Source organism: Poromitra crassiceps, assembly GCF_964638095.1.
Source record: "Poromitra crassiceps genome assembly, chromosome: 5".
Classification (NCBI taxonomy): Eukaryota; Metazoa; Chordata; class Actinopteri; order Beryciformes; family Melamphaidae; genus Poromitra; species Poromitra crassiceps.
In genome coordinates, this window is record NC_139642.1 from 57702336 (window position 1) to 57722129 (window position 19794).

The 19794-nt window shown below is 46.1% G+C and overlaps 1 protein-coding gene across 1 annotated transcript in view; it reads right to left on the reverse strand.

Annotated features, from left to right (window-relative positions):
• Positions 1 to 216: 216 nt before the first annotated feature.
• Positions 217 to 19794, reverse strand: part of LOC310776207 (uncharacterized protein) — a 90333-nt gene continuing 70755 nt past the window's right edge. Inside the window, exons 12-15 of the mRNA XM_083636393.1 lie at positions 13070 to 13085; positions 11818 to 11990; positions 1896 to 1952; positions 217 to 1088 (exon numbers count right to left, since the gene is read on the reverse strand). Coding sequence (XP_083492519.1) covers positions 814 to 1088; positions 1896 to 1952; positions 11818 to 11990; positions 13070 to 13085 — 521 coding nt within the window. The 3' untranslated portion in view covers positions 217 to 813. The remainder of the gene's footprint in view (positions 1089 to 1895; positions 1953 to 11817; positions 11991 to 13069; positions 13086 to 19794) is intronic.

Genomic DNA, 19794 nt, shown 5'->3' on the forward strand with positions numbered 1-19794 from the left:
CTTAAAGGCTTTTTGTTTTTGTGTGATTTCACAGGCATTAAATTTGGTCATCCTATGTGCTCAAGGTATATGTCACCATACAAGACTATTCACAGCCTGTCTGCATGGATTTGGAAGCATGAGAACATGATTGGCAAACTGTATTGAATTAGTAGAATTGCTTCATGTATTGTTTTTAGGACAGTGTAATCATTTATTCAACCACAGAAGAAGATGGAAAGAGACAGTTTATTGTGGATGACAAAACATTTCAAATGAGAGGTACAGGTACAGACCCTCCAAAAGTAAATTGTCACAGTAAGACTATGAAAGAAAGAACAAGAAAAAACTTCAGCACATCAGCACATTTTGAAAGATTTTAGGGACATTTGATAAATCAGAATCAGATCCAACACAGATGGCAGCACATCATAATCTATTTCACATGTGTTAGTCCCTGAAGAAAAAAGCTCATGTGCAGGTGGGATTCTTAATTAATTTCTGCTCTGATTCTGTGATGAACATGGACTGCTTCCTCTTTCAAACCTGATAGAAAATCTCCATATTTATTCCAAAGTAATTCAATGAGCCTCATATATGATGGTGGCGATGACATACTCTATACACTTTAACTAATTTATCTACATTATGACAGCTTTAACTGTTTTTATATTAACAATGAATGAAATAAACCCATGGGCCTAACAACAATTTTTATAAATTGAAACACAGATAAAGATATAGTAGGCCTAACATGAATATTCTCCTGATCATGTAAAATGGTTCCATGAATGTATAAAAAATATTTGGCCCAGACTTTGCTACTGACAATTGCTACTCATTTGTCTCAAGGTCTTCCATAAGAAACGGCTCCTGTTCTATAAGGAGATCATAGAAGATATCTTTGCCTTTCTTTCCACTGGCAAGCAGGGGACCCGCATAGAGTGCCCTCATCTGCTCATGTTTGGTAAGTTTAGCGGTGATAACACTGTAGACTTCATCAGAGAGAACTCTTTTGGTCAGCAGCTTATCCAAGATTGTTGTGATCGTGGTCACTCTCTGGATCAGCTCACACTTGTGTCGATCCACAAAGTGCTGGGTTGGCTTCCCTGTGGAGAAAGGGAGTGAGAAAGCGCAAATCTTGACCATTCAGCTTTATGGAACCACGCCCCTCCTAGCCACTCCCCCTAAATCCACTTTTAACTCGCCCCAACCCACTTCCTTGACCCCCCCCCCCCACCACCACCACCACCACCACCCATATCCCCCTAGCCAATCCACCCCTTGAATCCCGAATCTCTGCACCTTATCCCTAGCTATGGCCCCATTCTCCTAGCCCCCCCCTCCTATCCTTGTCCGCCCCCTCCCATCACCCATATCCCCCTAGTATTAAAAATAATTTAATTTAATTTTAAAAACACTGAACTAAAAAAAACTATTTAAAACAAGACATTTCGGTGTTCATCCAAACACCATCATCAGTTCTAAATGCAGAAGGAAGTAACTCAAACCACCACAAATCCACCATTTTTCAAAATAAATTATTTTTTAAAACTTCTATTACCTGGATGTCTGAGAAATGAACTTACACAGACATATCCCCCTAGTAGTCACTCCACCTACCCACCCCTCGAATCCCAACTCTCTACCACCTTCCTGTCCCTATCAAGGTAATCTGCTTGTGTCTAGCTATTTTGAAGAATTACAATACCAGTATGAAGGGTTTCATTTTAAAACGATATCCATTTTATATATCCAACTGCTGTCTGAAATTCATCAGTCAATACTTGGAAAACCACAGATAGCCTAATTCACTCAAATTTTCTAAGTCTTAAGAAGACTTGTGAAACATTCATATAACAGAAATAGTGACACAACAGATTTTCACTTCCTATAATCACTTCATATTACTTCACCTGTGGCCCCTCCACGTGTGGCTCCTCCACCAGCCGCTCCATGTGAGGGTCCTGGGGCTGCAAGACATTCAATGAAAATGAAAGTTACATGATGAATGGATATTTCTTAGACTGTAGACATACTTCTGTTTCCCTCATAGCAACAGTCTAATCACATGTTACTTCCCTCCAAAGATCAGAAAATAGGTACAGGGAGACACCACAATACCAGGCTCGGTTTTATTTGTCTTTCCTCGATGTTCCTCGATCTTTGTCTCATTTATATGTTGTGCTGTATGTGTGCCTGTGTTCTTTTTGGGCTCTCCCTGTGCATAACAAATTCCCTGAGGGGCAATAAAGGATTCATTCATTCATTCTGTTCAATGGTAGATTGTCGATCAGTTCGATTCTCTGCAAAGGCCTTTGAGACATGCATGTGATGATGAATGAATGGCTATAAATAAACAAGATTTACTTGACTAGATTTTCTAAGCAAAGGGCTTAAGATGACGCATGTAACAGTTATGTAACAGGAAGTGACCTAGAAACTGATTTACTGATTTTACTTTGATGCCAGCAATCATTAAAGAGTAGGTGTCAGATTTTCAAAATGTGGATGTCTCATTTTTGAATGACACTTCATATACAGACATGTTCTTCATATACAGACATATACAGGTAGTATTCATCATAACAACTATTACTCTATATCAGGGGTTTTCAAAGTCGGGGACTGTGGGCCTCTGCTCAGACGCTGATGCTTGAACAAAGCCCGCTCCCCCATCATGATTATGTTATTTGATCCCATTGCCACTCAACAATAGGCTACATGCGCAACTTCTTTACTTCCTGAAATTACTACAGCTTCTTTATTTCCTGTCCTACACTATTGGATGAAGTGATTAATCAGGTGTGCCTGATCACTGTTGTGACTGCAGCACACCTGACATTAATCAGTTCATCCAATAGTGATGACAGGAAATAAAGAAGCTGTACTAATTTCAGGAAGTAGTGGAGTTGTGCATGTAGCCTATTGAGCCAAGATAGCCTGATATTGCTGTTGTTGACATACTTCAGACTACACCAAATACATAACAAATGTTCTTTTTCCCCCTCAACCAATTCATCATACTCTAGAAAGTATTGTGATGGTTAAGAAATCAATTTGACTGGTACAAAGTGTCTAAATTGTGCAATATTTTGCTGGCCAGTTGGCTAATGGTCAGGATGTACAGTACATCCTCCAACTGCAGGGCCTGAGTTCAATCCCTCATGTCGATATCACCAGAAGTGACTCACAAAGAGCTTCACAAAGGTTGCTTGTCTCTCTTCACTACTTGTAGAATAACGGATGCTTACGATGTAACCCAGGTTTCTTGAGGGAGACTTCTCTCCCTCATGAATTCCATTCATGATGAGATTATCTGATCCAGCGCAGCTGTCGTGGATTACTCTTTAAGACACTAACTAGCACCACCTGGGTGCAATTGCACCTGCACGCTGATTGGCCGGACTCTGCTATATAATCTACTCTCAGGTGCGGTGCTCTTGCTTAATCTGATTGGAAGCCTGTTTCGGAGCGGGGAGAGAAGTCTCCCTCAGGAAACCTGGGTTACATCGTAACCATCCGTTTCCTGTCAGTCGACTTCTCTCCCTCATGAATTCCATTCATGATGAGATTCCTCTGTAAGACACTGACAAAATCTTCCATATGCACACAGCCCTAGCCCAGGCACAAGGTGCCACCAGGGCTTAGCGGACCTCGCCAATGCTAAGGTCATCTGTAATTTGGTGGAAAGCCAGGTAACAAGGCTTGCTTCACAGAAGACCTCCCTCTGGACCCTGGTATGTTCTCATAAGAGTCATGACCCCAGAGGCATTAGTGACTTAGTAATTCATCACTAAGGAAACTTTGAGGAGGGTGAAAGGCTGCAGTTCCATAGACTGACTGACACAGGACTTAGATCAGGCCTTAAGGTCTCATTATGCTCGAGCGAGGCTCTGCGAGGCGGAGCTCCGCGAGTCACGTGCGGACCTTGCACTGGGGCAGATGCTTTTTAAAGTCAGAACGGCAGCCAAGTGATCAGCATGTTACATTGTACAATGGTAATAGTGAGAACAGCCGATGAAAAGTCGCAATGAAACGCTATTATGTGCAGTACTGAGTGCGCTTCCACTCTCAAACGACCGTATATCAGCACATGAATGAATCACCAAACTTGTTTTTACTGAATAGCCATTTCAGCTCTCAGCTCTGTGCTGCTTTTAATCTCTCTCTCAACCATGCTCTCAACACAACACCAGGGCCGTAACCAGGGTTCCGAAATAGGGGAGGTCCAGCAAGGGGAGGCGGATTCGGCGGCGCCCGTCAAAAAAATTTGAGTTCCCCCCCCCCCCTTTTTTAGCCATATTTAGAGTAATATATCATTTTAAATCAACATTAGGATTATACTGTTGTGATGTCATTATTCAGTATATTCTCTTTCATGTCACCACCTGCTCAGCTCTCCTGTCAACATAATTGTAACTAACAAACACAAACTGTTTTAGCCAAATTCATATCAAAATGACACCTACAAACACAGGTACACAACCCAAGCCGTACACAACACACAAAGTCATCATCGATAATAAAAAAAACATACAGAGGGACATTTATTTATTCCTGATAGGAACGATTGAAAAATAAAATAAAATATATTATGTTGTTTTTAACTTTACACCACCTCTTTTTGTTACTTATTGGGTCATGAAACTGAAACCATGCATATAGCCACCTGCATACCTGACTTCGGGAGCTTGGCAATTGGCATCATGCATGATTACAATGAGATGCACCCACTTTAAACCTGAATAAAGTAATAAAACCACTAGTAAACCAGTAGGCGGCGCCTGGCCTGCTGTTCAGTGAGTGGCCTGGCCTGGCCTGGCCTGCAAAAAAAAAAAAAAAAAAAAAAAATTTGCAGGCTGAAATATTAGGGGAGGTCCGGACCTCCCCGTCCTCATAGCTAGTTACGGCCATGCACAACACATTTACTTGTTGAAATTACTAAAAAGGAACAGTTGCAAATCAAAGTGTAGCCTACCACATGGGTCAAGAAATGTGGTGAAAACACAGCTCAGTGTTCAGGGCTCAGTGGCTCGAAAGCAAACATGTTTGGAGGGAAGCCGTGTGGAGGTCGCGCTGCTAGAAAGATCTTCAGGTATGCGGTGGGCGGCCTACGGGGGTCACACCCAACACATTGACGTCATTTGACACTTGCGCCCCTCGCTCCTCCCCCGCGCCCTTCGCGGCATGGCGAGCATACAGCAAGCTTTAGGGTGCAAATGTAGGGGACAGGCACAGCACCACCCCAGCATCACCCAGCAGTAAGCGGCAACAGTCCTATGCACTAAAGGGTATGGAGCTCACGACTCCTCTTTTTCCTTCTTTGGTCAATACAATGGTGTTGCCCTTGTCGATACAATGGCATTGCTCCCACTGAGAGCTAGCGCAGCCCATATACCTGCAGATCCCTCTGCGGGCAAATCCAAGCTTGGGAGGCAACACACCCCCTGAGCGTGCCTCCAAAAAAATGTGGGCACCAGTGCGCTGTGGATGCCATCGACCCCAATAGGCAGAGGCACCATCCTCCAAATTAAACTGGGACAAGCAAAGCCTGAGGGCGGCTTGCCTTCCCTCTTTTTCCCTCTTTGTCTCTTGAGTCAGGGAAAAATTCATGCTCCCCGCCATGAGCTTGTCGGATTGTATGAGAGAGCCCAGTCTTGGCGACGGGTTGCTCAAGACAGCTTGGTCTGTAACCAATGGAGGGAGCCTGTTGCCCTGCGGGCATATGTCCAATGGAGCACTGTCAGGGCTCTGATGGGCAACACGACCCACACAGCGCTGCCTCACCATCCTGTGGAGGGTGAAAGGGCGCAGCTCAATAACCAAACGGTGTGGCCCCTGGACCAGACTTTAGGGTGGAGCACAGGCAATACGCACCAACAGTCCTCCTCTGCCGATGCATGGAGCACTGGGTAGTGAGCACATGGTCATAAGAGCCAGGGGCACAATGTGCAGCTGTGGAACCCATCGTCCCCCAAGGGGCGGAGGCACCCTCTCCAGGTCACCATGGCCACCAATGAACCAGGACAAGCAAGCCTGAAGGCGGCTTGTCCTCCAAGAATTAAGGAAGTTCCCATTCTGACATCCCCGTATGTATGGATTGTATCCACAAACCAATGAGAGAGCCCTGCCTTGGAGACTGGTTTACAAAGGCAGCTTGGCAGCTGCAAGGCAGCTGTAATGGACTGAGTCTGTTGCCCTGCGGGCACGTGTCCAGTGGAACTGCACTGTCAGGGCCCAACGGCCACAAGTGACTGCCCACTTCAGCCCTGCTTCACCATCCTGGAGAGGGTGGAAGGGCCAGTCTGACAGACTGACTGGTTTGAGCTTCGGACCAGACCTAAAGCGGGGAGCAGGCAATACGCAGCAACAGTCCCTATGTTGTGAAGGGCCAGGAGCACTGTGCTGCATGTTCAAAAGAGCCAAGGGCACAATGCACCATGGAAGACCTCAGCCCTAAGGCACGGTCACGGTCTCACGGTCACCCTGGTCCTCAACCAGACTGGAACAAGCAAGGCCCAAAGGCAGCTTGTCTTCCAGGCGTTACGGAAGAGGCACCTTTTGAAGAGGCGGACATACTGGACCAACCTCAAGCAAAACCATGGGTGGGAGAACCCGCTGACATGCCGATGGTTCTACCTCCATGTCCCTGAGGGGAGAAGGATATCCGGCATCTGGGCCTGGTGAACCGGACTGCCTCTGTGCAAAGCGTGTAAGCTGCAGGTACCTCAGACTGACACTGAACCCATATCACTCTCTCTAGAGTGGTGCATAACAGGTATCAAGGCAAGGCTGACAATCGCTCTGTTGCACCTCCCTGATGGCCTTCTTCGCCAGGAGAGTGCAATCTCTGCAGCCAATCCCTTGCTCTACATTTACCCCTTCTCCCAGGAGCGCATTGTCATGGGAGGCAGCAGGGGGGCTGTGTTATGAGAGCGTCATCATCTCTGGGAATGCATGTTTAGCCTCTTTACACACACACTGACTAGAGTGGTGCGTCATAGGTGCCGAGCCGCTGATGAACTGTGTCGACAGCGTCGCCAAACCCATCTCACTATCCGGAGTGGTGACAAGTGGTACTAGCTGAACCCTGGTCCCCACACTAGGGCCTTCTACTGGGACAAGCAAGCCAGAGGGTGGCTTATCACCCAGGAGTCAGGGAAATAATTCCCATCATCCTTAAGGTAGCATGGCATGCAATAAGCAATCAATCCATTACTCATGTCACATTTATATAGCGCCAAATCATAACAAAGTTATCTAAAGGCGCTTTAAAGTAGCTGGTCAAGACACACTCTCTATATTAGTCCCAGCAACAATTCTCACATGCACTGACTATAACCTCAATGGCATGGAGCACTGGGCGCATATTCAGAAGAGGCAGGGGCACAGTCCTCCTGCTCCTCCTCTACTCTGCTCTGCCTGCACACACACATTTTTCCTTATTTTCCTCTATGCACCGGCAGTCCACATGTAAGCTCGTAGCTGCAAGTACGCCAGACTCTGAACACACTTCAGTGGCGTGTACAGGTGCTAAGGCAAATCCGGTGGCAGGCCGGATGCACGGTGGCACTGAGACACATCTGTGGTGTGTGTCAGCACTGAGGCGCCCTGTTTTTTCTCTTCCCCAATGCCTCCCCTACACGGAGGCCATTCCAAGAGCAACACTCAGTCAGCTTAGCGAGTTTGCCCAGGAACGGGATGATGAGACTGCGCCTCCACTTGGTCATTCCAAGCCACTTCTCTTTTGACTACCTGCTGAGGTCGCCCAATGAAAGTGGCAGAATGTTAATGAGATATGCTAAAGCCCTATACTCCCTCACTCCAATTGGCAGGTTAAATTCATGCAGGAGCGGGTCCTGGCTGGCCATGCATGCTCGGTCCAGCCCCGAGCAATATTAAGCCTTACATTGGCTTTATGACCCCGCTCTCTAGGCATCCTTATCCCACCTGTCAACTTTCAACAGCCTAAGTTGATGAGAGATGGGGAGGGAGAGTATTATTTCTAAGTAGGCCTCACTCTGCAAGAGACACAGGAATGATCTCCCTACTCTGCAATGTCATTAGAAACTAATGCCTACAGGCTTTGCCCTCTCCTCTACTTCCGTCAAACCAAGTATTATAGTTTTATTCCTGTCGAAGTACTTATAGTTTTGAAGGTATATTCTGTGCTTTAGAACACAACTACTTAGACATAAGTAGTATTTGGCTGAAACATACCTAAGTATCAGATCAGACCTAAGCAGATCAGACTGTGGTTGTACTGGTCAGCTTCCAGGTGTGAATGTGTGTGTGAATGTGAACAGGGCACTCCTGAAAAAGAGAGCATTGCTCTCAGTGAGACTCCCCCTGTATAAATAAAGGTAAAAGAAAAAGTAACTAATGGACAGGTAATAATTAAGTAATGAGTAACTAACAATTAACTATATACTCACAAACTGACCATTGACTAACCATTAACTAATGAGTAATTACTCTACTAAGGAACTAACAACTAATCATGAACTAATGATTAACTACTATACTCACAATGTGACCTTAACTAATGATTAACTAATGATTAACTAATATATTCACGAACTGACATTTATTAAACATTAACGAACGATTAACTACTCTACTCATGGGACTGACCGACTAATCAGTAACTAATGATTAACTACTATATTCACAAGCTGACATTTAGTAATCATTAAGTAATGATTAGCTACTCTACTCAGGAACTTAGATATTAATCATTAACTAATGACTACCTACTCATTAACTATGATTAAATAGTGATTGACTAATGACAAATTATTCCTTAGCTACTTATTAACTAACTATTAGTTAATGATTAGTTTACTAGTAACTACTACAGTATTTGTGTACGTTATTGTAAAGTGTTACCAGGGCCGCTGGAAGTCATTTTAAGCAGGGGGTGCTGGGAGGAAGGGACTCGGAAAAAATTGGACGTTTTATTTTTTTTATTTTTTTGCCATATTTAGAGGAATATCTCATTTTAAATTAACATTAGGATACTGTTGTGATGTAATTATTCAGTATTTTCTCCTTTTCTCACTCATTTAGAGCAAAGAGGGAGATATATAGCATGATGATAATGCTCTATATCTCCCTATTTGCTCTGAATACACCAGTTAACATGACACAGACTTAACATGATAGAAATATTATCAGCAAACTTAATGACTAGACTAATTATTCTGATCTGAATGGCATATATCAATAAACATTGACTCCTCTCTTTGCTGTATAGTGGGAGGTGCATTTTTGAGTAGGCTATTAAAATAGCATGTCAAGTTCACATTTCTTTATTGCCAGATTAAACAATTCGTATTGGTTGTTGGTTGGTTCAACACAACATGTGCGTGCATGCGCGCTTCTTCTTCTCTAGCCTACAAGCATGTAACTTCCTTGATTGTTATTGTTGATAATTCTATTTAAATAGGCTACATTTTCATTTCCCGAAACATTCTTAAACAAGAAAGGAACATAGTGCACTCCAAAATATTTTTAATTACATTTGTAAAAAAAAAAAAAAAAATGTTGGAAAAAATCTAGGGGGTGCTGCAGCACCTGCAGCACCCCTACTTCCCGCGGCGCTGAGTGTTACCATCGGTAGGTAGTCATTAGTTAATGATTAGTAGCCTATCTAAGTTCCTGAGTAGAGTAGTTAATCAATACTTAATGATTACTAAATGTCAGCTCGTGAATATAGTAGTTAATCATTAGTTACTGATTAGTCGTCAGTTCCATGAGTAGAGTAGTTAATCGTTCATTAATGATTAATAAATGTCAGTGCGTGAATATATTAGTTAATCATTAGTTAAGGTCACATTGTGAGTATAGTAGTTAATCATTAGTTCATGATTAGTTGTTAGTTCCTTAGTAGAGTAATTACTCATTAGTTAATGGTTAGTCAATGGTCAGTTTGTGAGTATATAGTTAATTGTTAGTTACTCATTACTTAATTATTACCTGTACATTAGTTAATCTTTTTGTGAACCCTATTGTAAAGTGGTGCATCATAGTCAGTAGTTTATGAGTACTGAATTATTACTTAATTATTATCTGTCTATTAGTTAGTCAAACACTGGGAAAGACCAAGGAGGGTTGTTGAATGAATGAATGAATGAAAATGTATTTCGAACCTTAAAAAAGGAAATATAGGCTACATGTACACATATAATAAAATAAGAATTAAAAACATACAAAAAAAAACAAATAACTAATCAAATGGTCATGTCCGAAAAGGAGTAGGAGGAAGCAGATGCTTGTCTAGTCCTACCCCTATTCTCAATATACTCTGTTCCAGAGTTCTTCATAACTAGACTAAATTTACATAGATAATTATCAACATTATAACACAGTTACTCAATCAACAACCGTATTCATTCATGAATGTAAGAAGAAAAAAAATGTTTTTATAGAATTATTGGAAGTGGAGGCGGTAATGCAACATTTTGGATGGATGAGATACCCGAATTTCCGAGCTGTAATTCCGGCCTGGACAACCGTTCAATTCACTTTTTACAGGTCGGAACCCATTTTTTCCGGTGGTCGGGGTTGTCTTGAACGGGGTAGCGTTATGAACTGGGCCGTTTCTAGCTTGAACTGAACTTCAACTTTTTAAACTGAAATCCATTCTCGTTTAAGTTAATGACAGCTCATTATCGCTAATTGATAAATAGCATAATGATTCAAAGCGCTTTTATTTATCATTTCCTCTGCTGGGTTCAAACTCACCGAATGCATCTGCCTCACGCACACACACACACACACACACACACACACACACACACACAGACACACACACAAACACACACACACACACACACACACACACACACACACACACACACACACACACTCCATCTCTCTTTCCTTCTCTATCTCTCTCCTTCTCTCTCTCTCTCCGTTTCCCTCCCTCTCTCTCTCGCTCTCTCTCTCTCGGAGGAGGAGACCTGCACGCACACACAGGGGACATGCCCACACAGTCAGCGGGAGAAAAGACAGTCTAAAATCTAATTGATTCTCATGACTTTTGTCATGACTGTCAAACCTAAATTTATATACTTTGCGATGTTCATCATCGTTCAAATTTGGCTGGTGGCATATTAACATAGGTTGCTGTGATGTGATGAACTCAAAATGTGAAATAATAAAAAAATATTTCTGGTTTCCAGGGACTTTAAACCTGATTTCATCATCAGTCTTCTTCAAACGGACTATGTTCAGTGGGATATCATTTTGAAATAGATCAGCAAAGCTATAGCTACCATTTTGCTTCATATTAGAGCCTTGGGTTGTTTTGTAGATGTTAGTATCACATGTTAGTTAGTCAAGACCCAGGTGTAAGAAATGGTGTTCAATAGTCTTTTCATACTAGAACAACAGTGGAAAGTCCTGGCTTGGTTTGATTCAGCAGTGTGAAAACGTGCATAAAGAACGGGCCATATATCTTAGTGCAAGTCTTAGTGCAAGGGCACAACTTTTCTAGTTTCTAGCACTCAAAATCTAAGAATAGTGAACAACTCCTGTGGATGATTATTTTCATTTATATATTTATTCCTGTCTGTTATAATGCATATTTTGTTTTTCTGTGCTCATAGAGGAATGGCACTATTTGTCCCTGTCATCTAAGAATGGGAGGACACAAAAATCCACGGACTTCCCCTATGACACACATCTGTGATGTATTTTTGAACATGTACTATATGATTGCACTTGAGAAAAGGGAATAAAAAGAAGTTCAAAAAAGAAAGAAAGTGATTTATAGAAATGTTAGTGTAGTTTTAGTTGTGAAGAGCAGTCATGATTGGTTTGAAGGCTGACCATGTTGAAGAGCGTCTCTCTGGACTGGAGTGGAGGCCTGGTTGGTGCTCTGAGACTGGATGGGCCTAACACAGACCTGGGCAACCGGCGACCCGTGGGCCACATGTGGCCCGTGGGTCACAACTACATGCCCAGGTGCCCAGGTCTGAGCTATGGGGTCTGTGTCGCCCGCGCTGGAATTGCAAAAAAAAAACAAAAAAAAAACAAAAGTACAGTGCACCTGAACACAACATGCAAGATACCCGCTGAATAAGTGTCTAAATGTTCATGTAATTCTGGCCAATACTCCACTTCTGTTATAACATTTCAGTCTGGAATATGGAATATCTTTCAATAATCTTTATGACTAAAAGGCTAAAAGTAATCTCATGTGTAAGAAATGACTGTTCTACATTGAAGTAAACATGTAAATAATTAACTTGTTGGTTTTGGGTTTATTTAGCTTCAAGAGTGCATTTTTGTTCATGTGACCCTCAACACAGGCTTTGAGAATCCCGGGCCACTTACTGATACTTATGCTTAAATTGACCCACTCATATTCTGGTTTATTTCAAGAAAAAACATTTTGGTCCTCTCTATCATCATTCATCAAAGTTCCTGGGTTACGGCATGACAATTATTTGTTCGGCCCCCAGCAACAATCTGGGTTTCTCATGTGGCCCCCCATGAAAAATAATTGCCCACCCCTGGCCTTAACAGGTATAGTACCGTAATTTCCGCACTATAAGCCGCACCGGAGTATAAGCCGCAGCAGCAAAATTGCCTGTTTGTTACATATATAAGCCGCACCGGACTATAAGCCGCAGGTGTTTTAATGTTTTTTTTTTTTATTGTGTTTTAATGTTTAATTACCATATGTAAGGGTTCATGCACAGAGGGGATTGTCGGGAAAGAGATGGCTGTTTGAGGAAGCTCCCATTTATTAACATTTCAACAAAACAACATAACACAACACCACCTGTGTTTTTTTTTACAGTGCACACAGTGTCCGCGGTGTGGTGAAAAGAGGGCAAGAGAGGAAATTAAAACAGAAGTGGATTTATAGTTAGAAAGAGTGCTAAAGAAGAGAGAATTCCGTTTTTTTTTTTTTTTTTTTCCCGAAAAAATCCATAGATAAGCCGCACCGTTATATAAGCCGCAGGGCCAAAAAACGTGGGAAAAGCCGCGGCTTATAGTCCGAAATTTACGGTAAATGTACTTAATAACATGGAAGTTACCACTGTCGTGATGAGAGAAATGGTGCTGTACTTACCTGCCACAAGATGGTTCTGTAGAAAAAAAACATGTGTTGTTATAGAGTCTTGCTTTACAAATTGTTCTGCTATTCAGTGTCCTGACATAATGGAGAATTGCTCAGTGATGTTAAATAATCAGAGTGTAATCGAATTTCTGAGCTGTAATTCCGGCCTGGGCAACCGTTCAATTAACTTTTTACAGGTCGGAACCCATTTCCCACCTGAATTTCGGAATTTCGGTGCTGTAATTCCGGCCTAGACAACCATTCAATTCACTTTTTACAGGTCGGAACCCATTTTTTCCGGTGGTCGGGGTTGTCTTGAACGGGGTAGCATTATGAACTGGGCCGTTTCTAGCTTGAACTGAACTTCAACTTTTTAAACTGAAATCCATTCTCGTTTCAGTTAATGACAGCTCATTATCGCTAATTGATAAATAGCATAATGATTCAAAGCGCTTTTATTTATCATTTCCTCTGCTGGGTTCAAACTCACCAAATGCATCTGCCTCACACACACACACACACACACACTCCATCTCTCTTTCCTTCTCTCTCTCTCCTTCTCTTTCTCTCCGTTTCCCTCCCTCTCTCTCTCTCGCTCTCTCTCTCTCTCTCTCTCTCTCTCGGAGGAGACCTGCAGTCCTGCACGCACACACAGGGGACACGCCCACACAGTCAGCGGGAGAAAAGACTAAGGCCCCTATTCTCCCACAGGCCTTCGGCGCTAAAACGGGCCTTTGGCGCTAAAAAACGTGCCTTGCGCCTGCCTCGGGAAGATATCAACATGGCTTTAGGCTGGTAAATGCGCTTTAGGCCGAATGGGCGTGGCGCACTCCCTGAATGGGCGAGAATGGGCGTTTCGGCGTTAAATATCGGCGTAATGATATCTTCCCACCTGGCGTAAATTTAGCGCTTTGCGCTTTTGAAAACCAGGCCTATTCAGTGTGCTGGTTGCGTGGAGCGCTCCCCTCTGGCTCCCCTCTGTCACCCTTCTCTGTGTCACTCTCTCCCTCTCTCCTCAGTCTGACAGGCACAATACGACTCTCTCTCTCTGACTCCCTCGCTCAGACAGACACAACACACTTCTCATAGAAAAAATAAGTTGTAAGTTCACTGCCTGGCGTCCCAGCATGCATTGTGGTACTCCATTTCGCTACTAAATAGCAACCAAATGAGCCGAAAACCTATTAAGGGAGGATCTAAATAATGTGTAATGGTAACACAACCTGCAATTGTAGAACATTTCAATATTGGACCAAATAAAACATCGAAATGAAAACACCACCCTATGTGAAACATATATGTCCTCCTGGGCCTATATATATATCTCTTGTCGATTTAACGTGATTTAGATAAGTGACAGCGGAACGCGCTTCTACTGTCATCTGCTATACTGTGATGTCCGCTCCAATAACTTGGCCCTACTTCACATTTAGTTTTACAATAAAAACACATTTATGCAATGACTTTACATAATGTAGGGTATATTTATGTGCATCATCTTTCCTGCAGCAGGCGAGAGAAAATGATATCTTTCTGGACAAACTTTCACCAATCTAATAGGCTATATTTTTCTAGCTGATGCATTTAGAACATTCTTTTCACTTTGATCTTGCTATAGTGTAGGGTATTTACATGCTTGCAGTATTTAAACTGCAGTTAGATGGGTTTGAGAAGCATAATGATATGGAATAATAGCCTATATATGGAGACAGACAGACTGGATGAAGGAAGGGCGGGGGGGCAGAGCGCTTGGCTTTGTCTGGTTTTACCGGATTTGTCCAGGAATTGGAGCTTAAAAGGCAAGCGTGTGACTCTTAACTGCAATTCTCCAATGAGCGGACTATGCATAATTTTACGCTTAAAAGGCGTGGTTTTACTTCGTTTCGAACTCAAGCTCTCACTAGTGCCTTAAACGCTGCAACGCAGCCCTATGGAAGACTGTTATTTTGCTCCAAAATTACTTTTAATTAAAACCTGACCACCCACCCGTAGGTGGCGTGGTACCCCCTGGGACTGACACGGATCCATGTGACTACGTCACGTCCTGCCAGCCCAGGGATAATCACTCACGCTTTCTTCCAGCCGCTGATAAGACGTGTTTTCTGAAAGCTCCACGGTTATCTAGGAGGCTCATTTGCCCACCTCAAGAGGGTCGCGTGGACGGGATAAAGCAGGCTTCGGAGACCCGACCCTGTACCCTTCACCCTGCGGCGTCGGAACAAGTCATCAAAGCTAAGAGTATCTTCCTTAGTTAACTGTTTATTGCTACCGCCGTGTAGCTCTACTGCTATCGCCGTATAGTGGTTATTGCTGCCGCTGTGTAGCTTTGCTTCGCTCCCCTGGCTGGGGCAGCGTTTTCGTTTGAGGGCCGATTTAGGTCCGCGCTCAAACTGTTAAGCTTTGCATACGTGCAAATAGCTTGTACCACGTAGCACAGGAACAAAGAGGCTAAGTAGCCCAGTTGTTGCAGATAGCTACCTTGGCACCCGTGCGGGTAGCTTTCGTGTGCTAGGTACTTTAGGCGCCGGCTTTAGAGCACGCGCGTTAGATAGTTAGCTAGTTTGCTCAGTGCAGCTAGCTTGGACTACCTTGTAACACTCTAGCTATCTGGCTGCGTCCCCAGACAGGGTAACGCACCCGGTTTTGTGGCAGATAGCTAACGTGCACACGTGCAGTTAGTGTCTGTGTGCTAAGTACTTCGCACCAGCTACCTCTGTGTAGGGCGCGCCTTAAGCATTAACCCCATTATTCCTGTTAGCAGAGAGAGGGGGGAACAGCTAGGTGCTGTATTAGCTGTGAGGCTACGCTGGCCGGTTACGACCAGCACAATTAATTTGATGTGTGCATGCAAGGCAGGAGCACGCCGCACAGGCGTTGCTGTGACCTACATAAATGTAGTGTAGCTTACTGGCGTCTGGGATTTTAGCTGGGCGATTCGCTAGCTAGGTGAGCTCGCCCCGCACCTTGTGTGGGCCGCTTCTCTCAGTACTTACGCCATCTTAAGGCCCAATTATACTCCATTTTCATCCGTAAATAAGGGCGTCCGTTTCAAACGGTGTAATCGTCACTGTCCACATGCTTCCATGCGTCTTTCACGTTGGTATCATGTTAAGTAATACATCACAGTAGAGAGTCAAATGCATGAGTGTGTGTGTGATTTTCCTCCGTTTCATGCGTATCTGTAAGCTTTCAGATGACGGACAGAAAACGGACGAAATGAACGCAGAGTACGGACAGAGGGCTCTGTCCGTCTCCGTCTTTAACGTTGAGTATAATTGGGCCTTTAGCCAGCTTGCTTGTCTGCTAAGTGTTGCTTGCTTCGTGCAATTAGCATCTACTAGATTGCAACTCCCTTGAGGAGTTTCTTCTGAGATTGAGTAGCTTCGCGGGCCGCTGGCCTTTGCTTGCGGTCACGCTTGCTTCCCCGTGTTACTCAGGGTAGAGACGCGCTGCACCGGCCTGTACGCAGGCTTGTGTTAGCGCACGCTTGTCTCTCAGTGCTTATGCTAGCTTAGCTAGTGGCTTCCACGTCTGTTCTCTCGGGTTAACAGGTTGTGGGTATTGGTGCCCCCCCCTTCGGGATGGGCTATTGCCGCTTACGTTACCATTGCACGCGCACGTTCGCTAGCCTCCGGGTTGCTTACTGTCTAGCCTGTGCTTCTCGCTAGCCTGCTAGCTGGCTTAAGCAGTACTCCCGCTGATAGGGTGCGCCCTGCGGGAGCATATTAGTGGCTATTAGTGGTTAGCTTCCTGCTTCCTTTTGCTACTGAGCAGGGAAGGTCAGGGAGGGGATGGGCCGTGTGTAAAACTACTTTGGCCGAGTATGAATTGGCACGTTAAGTGCGTGTTCTGCCTTGGGCACGAGCACGCTGCACAGGCACTTTGAACCCTCGGTCTTGTCCGCAGCTAAGCTCTTGAGAGCTGACCAAGGTCCGCTCTCAAAGAAGTGTGAAAGCTAGCTTGCATTGCATAGGTGACAGATAGCAATATTTAGTACTGTTTAGCACAGAACGATAGTATTTTGCAGATAGCTGGCGTGCACCCGTGCAGTTAGTATCTGTGTGCTAAGTACATTGGGCGCGAGCTACCTCCGCTACAATAGACATACTGCTCCTTGCTGGTGCTACGCGTCCAGCAGGGCTTACAGCTCGCCAAGGTCTGGGCTCAGTGCCAGCCTTTGGCTTGTAGCTCTAAGGACAAGCCCACCGCCCTTGGTGCCCAAGGCCCGGGGTGGTTGGGAGCTCTCCATGGGTCGCACTCCCGTGTTGGGGCGCCCCCTGCAAGTGCAGGGAGCCTGGCTGGGGGCACAGCGCACCTTGGTCCATGGCCACGGCCTGGCCTCGGTTGGCAGCGCCCAGGTCAAGCCCACCGGTTGGCTCACCAAGGCTGGGCTTAGTTCCAGCCTGCGGCTTGTAGCTTTAGACCCACCGTCCTCGGTGCCCAAGGCCCGAGTTCGGTCGGGAGCTCGCCCAGGGTCTCATACCCAGCATCAAGGCTCGCCTTGGTCCATGGCTACGGCCTGGCCTCGGCTAGAGGCTCCTAGGACAGCCCACCATCAATGGCACCAACGGCTCATTGCTGGTCGGGAGCTCGCCTGGGGGCCGCACCGTCGGACAAGTCCACGTGCCTCTCGAGGAAGAACGTTACCTCCGCAGTCCCCCCAGCCTGCGAAAGGCGCACGGCAGGGGGGGGGGGGGTTACTTCGATACAACAGCGCGTCAGTAGGCGGAGCTTGCGTAAGAAGTTCTCCCCCAGCATGCACAGCTTCTACGGAACTGTCCATGCGGCGGGGGGGCGTAGCCTCTCACGTCCCGCCCCCCCATCAGGGCACCGGATCGAAAGGTCCCGGTGCCCAGCAATATGCTCATGACTATACTTTCAGGGATCATTTCTATAGTTTCTAACTTGAGAAATATGTTTCTAAAATGTTCAGTCTCGCTATCCACGATGTCGAGATGGTGATACTCTTTTCTGAGCGCGAAGCGGGCAGAGAGACTTGATTCAGTTCATATGCTCTCTGCTTTTGATGACCGTTCACTGTCTCCTATGGGGACATTGAGGAAGAGAGTATGATCCGAAGTGGTAGAAAAAAACGGGTTCCGCTCCTGTGGCCACAAGAGACCATCTTGTCCAACAGGCTCGATGCCTGGGAGCATCTATGTTCCCCGTCCCCATTACGGCGCACCCTCCAGAGGGGATACGCGCTGCAGTTTGCCCACCCACGTTCGACGGGACCCCCAATCTGGCCGTGGAGGAGGACGCCATGGACGGCTCCATGCGTCCAAAAATTGGACCTTCGGCGTCTCAAGTGGTGTGCGTGGAGGCAGCCGTGGCTCCCCTCCGCGCGAGGGGGATTCGCGTCTTCCTATATCTCGACGACGTTCTCTTAGCGGCCGACTCGATGGTCCGTGCCGCGGAACATACCAAGGTGGTGACCGATCACCGGCAAACCTTAGGGTTTTTGGTGAACTGGCAGAAGAGTTGCCTCGTCCCAGCGCAGGCGGCGACCTTCCTGGGGCTCGAGCTATACTTCCTGCGAGCCTTTCGCCAGAGCGACAGGCTCGCACGGTTCGGACAGCAAGCCAAGGACGTTAGGTCTGTGCCCTCGGTGTCAGTGCATCAGCGCACAGTGATGTTGGGCCTGATGGCCCCAGCACTGCATGTGCTCCCGCTAGGGAGGCTACACATGCTCTCGTGGTCCAAATATGGTTCTCAGGCTTCGCCTGGACTCGGCCGGGGACCGTCATCGCAGGGTTCCTCTGACAGGTCAGGCCTGGCGGGCGCTGGCTATATGGGCGGACCCCCGTTACCTCTCGAGAGGTACTCGGTGGGGCCCTGTCCCGCTCAGGATGGTGATTCACACAGACGCCTCCCTCTGGGGAGGGGGTGCGATTTGCGGGCATTTTTCGGCGAACGGCCGGTGGGAGGCTCAGGAGCTTCGCCACATAAACGTGCTAGAGCTGAAGGCGATTCGCCGGGCTCTGCCTCAGGACAAGCCCACCATCAATGGCGCCGTGGGCCCATTGTTGGTTGGGAGCTCTCTTGGGGACCGCACCGCCGGACAAGTCCGCGTGCGGCCAGACTCGAAAGAGAACGTTGCCTCCGCAGTCCCCCCGGCCTGCGGAGGTAACACTTCCAGCGGCTCACACATGGGCACCATGTGCTGATTCGCTCGGACAATAGGGCAGCGATCGCCCAGCTGAACAAAACCCCCGCAGTCGTTTAAGGTGTACGTAGCCGCGATTCTGCTTGCCATAAGGGAATTGAAGGGAGCCCCGTGGGGGCGTACCCTTTGGTCTTGCGCTTCATGAAGGGGGCGCATAAACTGCACCCGCCGTTGCGGTGCGTTTTTTCCCCAAATCGGACCTGGTTACGGTGCTGGACGGGCTAACGGGTCATCCGTTTGAGCCCTCGGACTCCGCCGATTTAAGGATTCTGTCTTTAAAGACCGCGCTGCTGCTGGCCTTGTCGTCAGGAAAGAGAGTTGGTGACCTGATTGCCCTTTCGGTGCAGCAGGCCTGTGTGGTTTTGGGAATGATGGGCGCAGGGTTACGTTGCGACCTAACCCGGCTTACCAACCTAAGATTATTAATGTCAGCTTTAGGTCTATGGTCATAGACTTATCAGCATTCTGTCCCCCGCCGTTCAGTTAGAGACGGGTGAGGAGAGACGTTTGCTCATGCTGTGCCCCGTAAGGGCGCTCTCGGTCTATGTGGCCAGGACGCGTTCTTTACGCA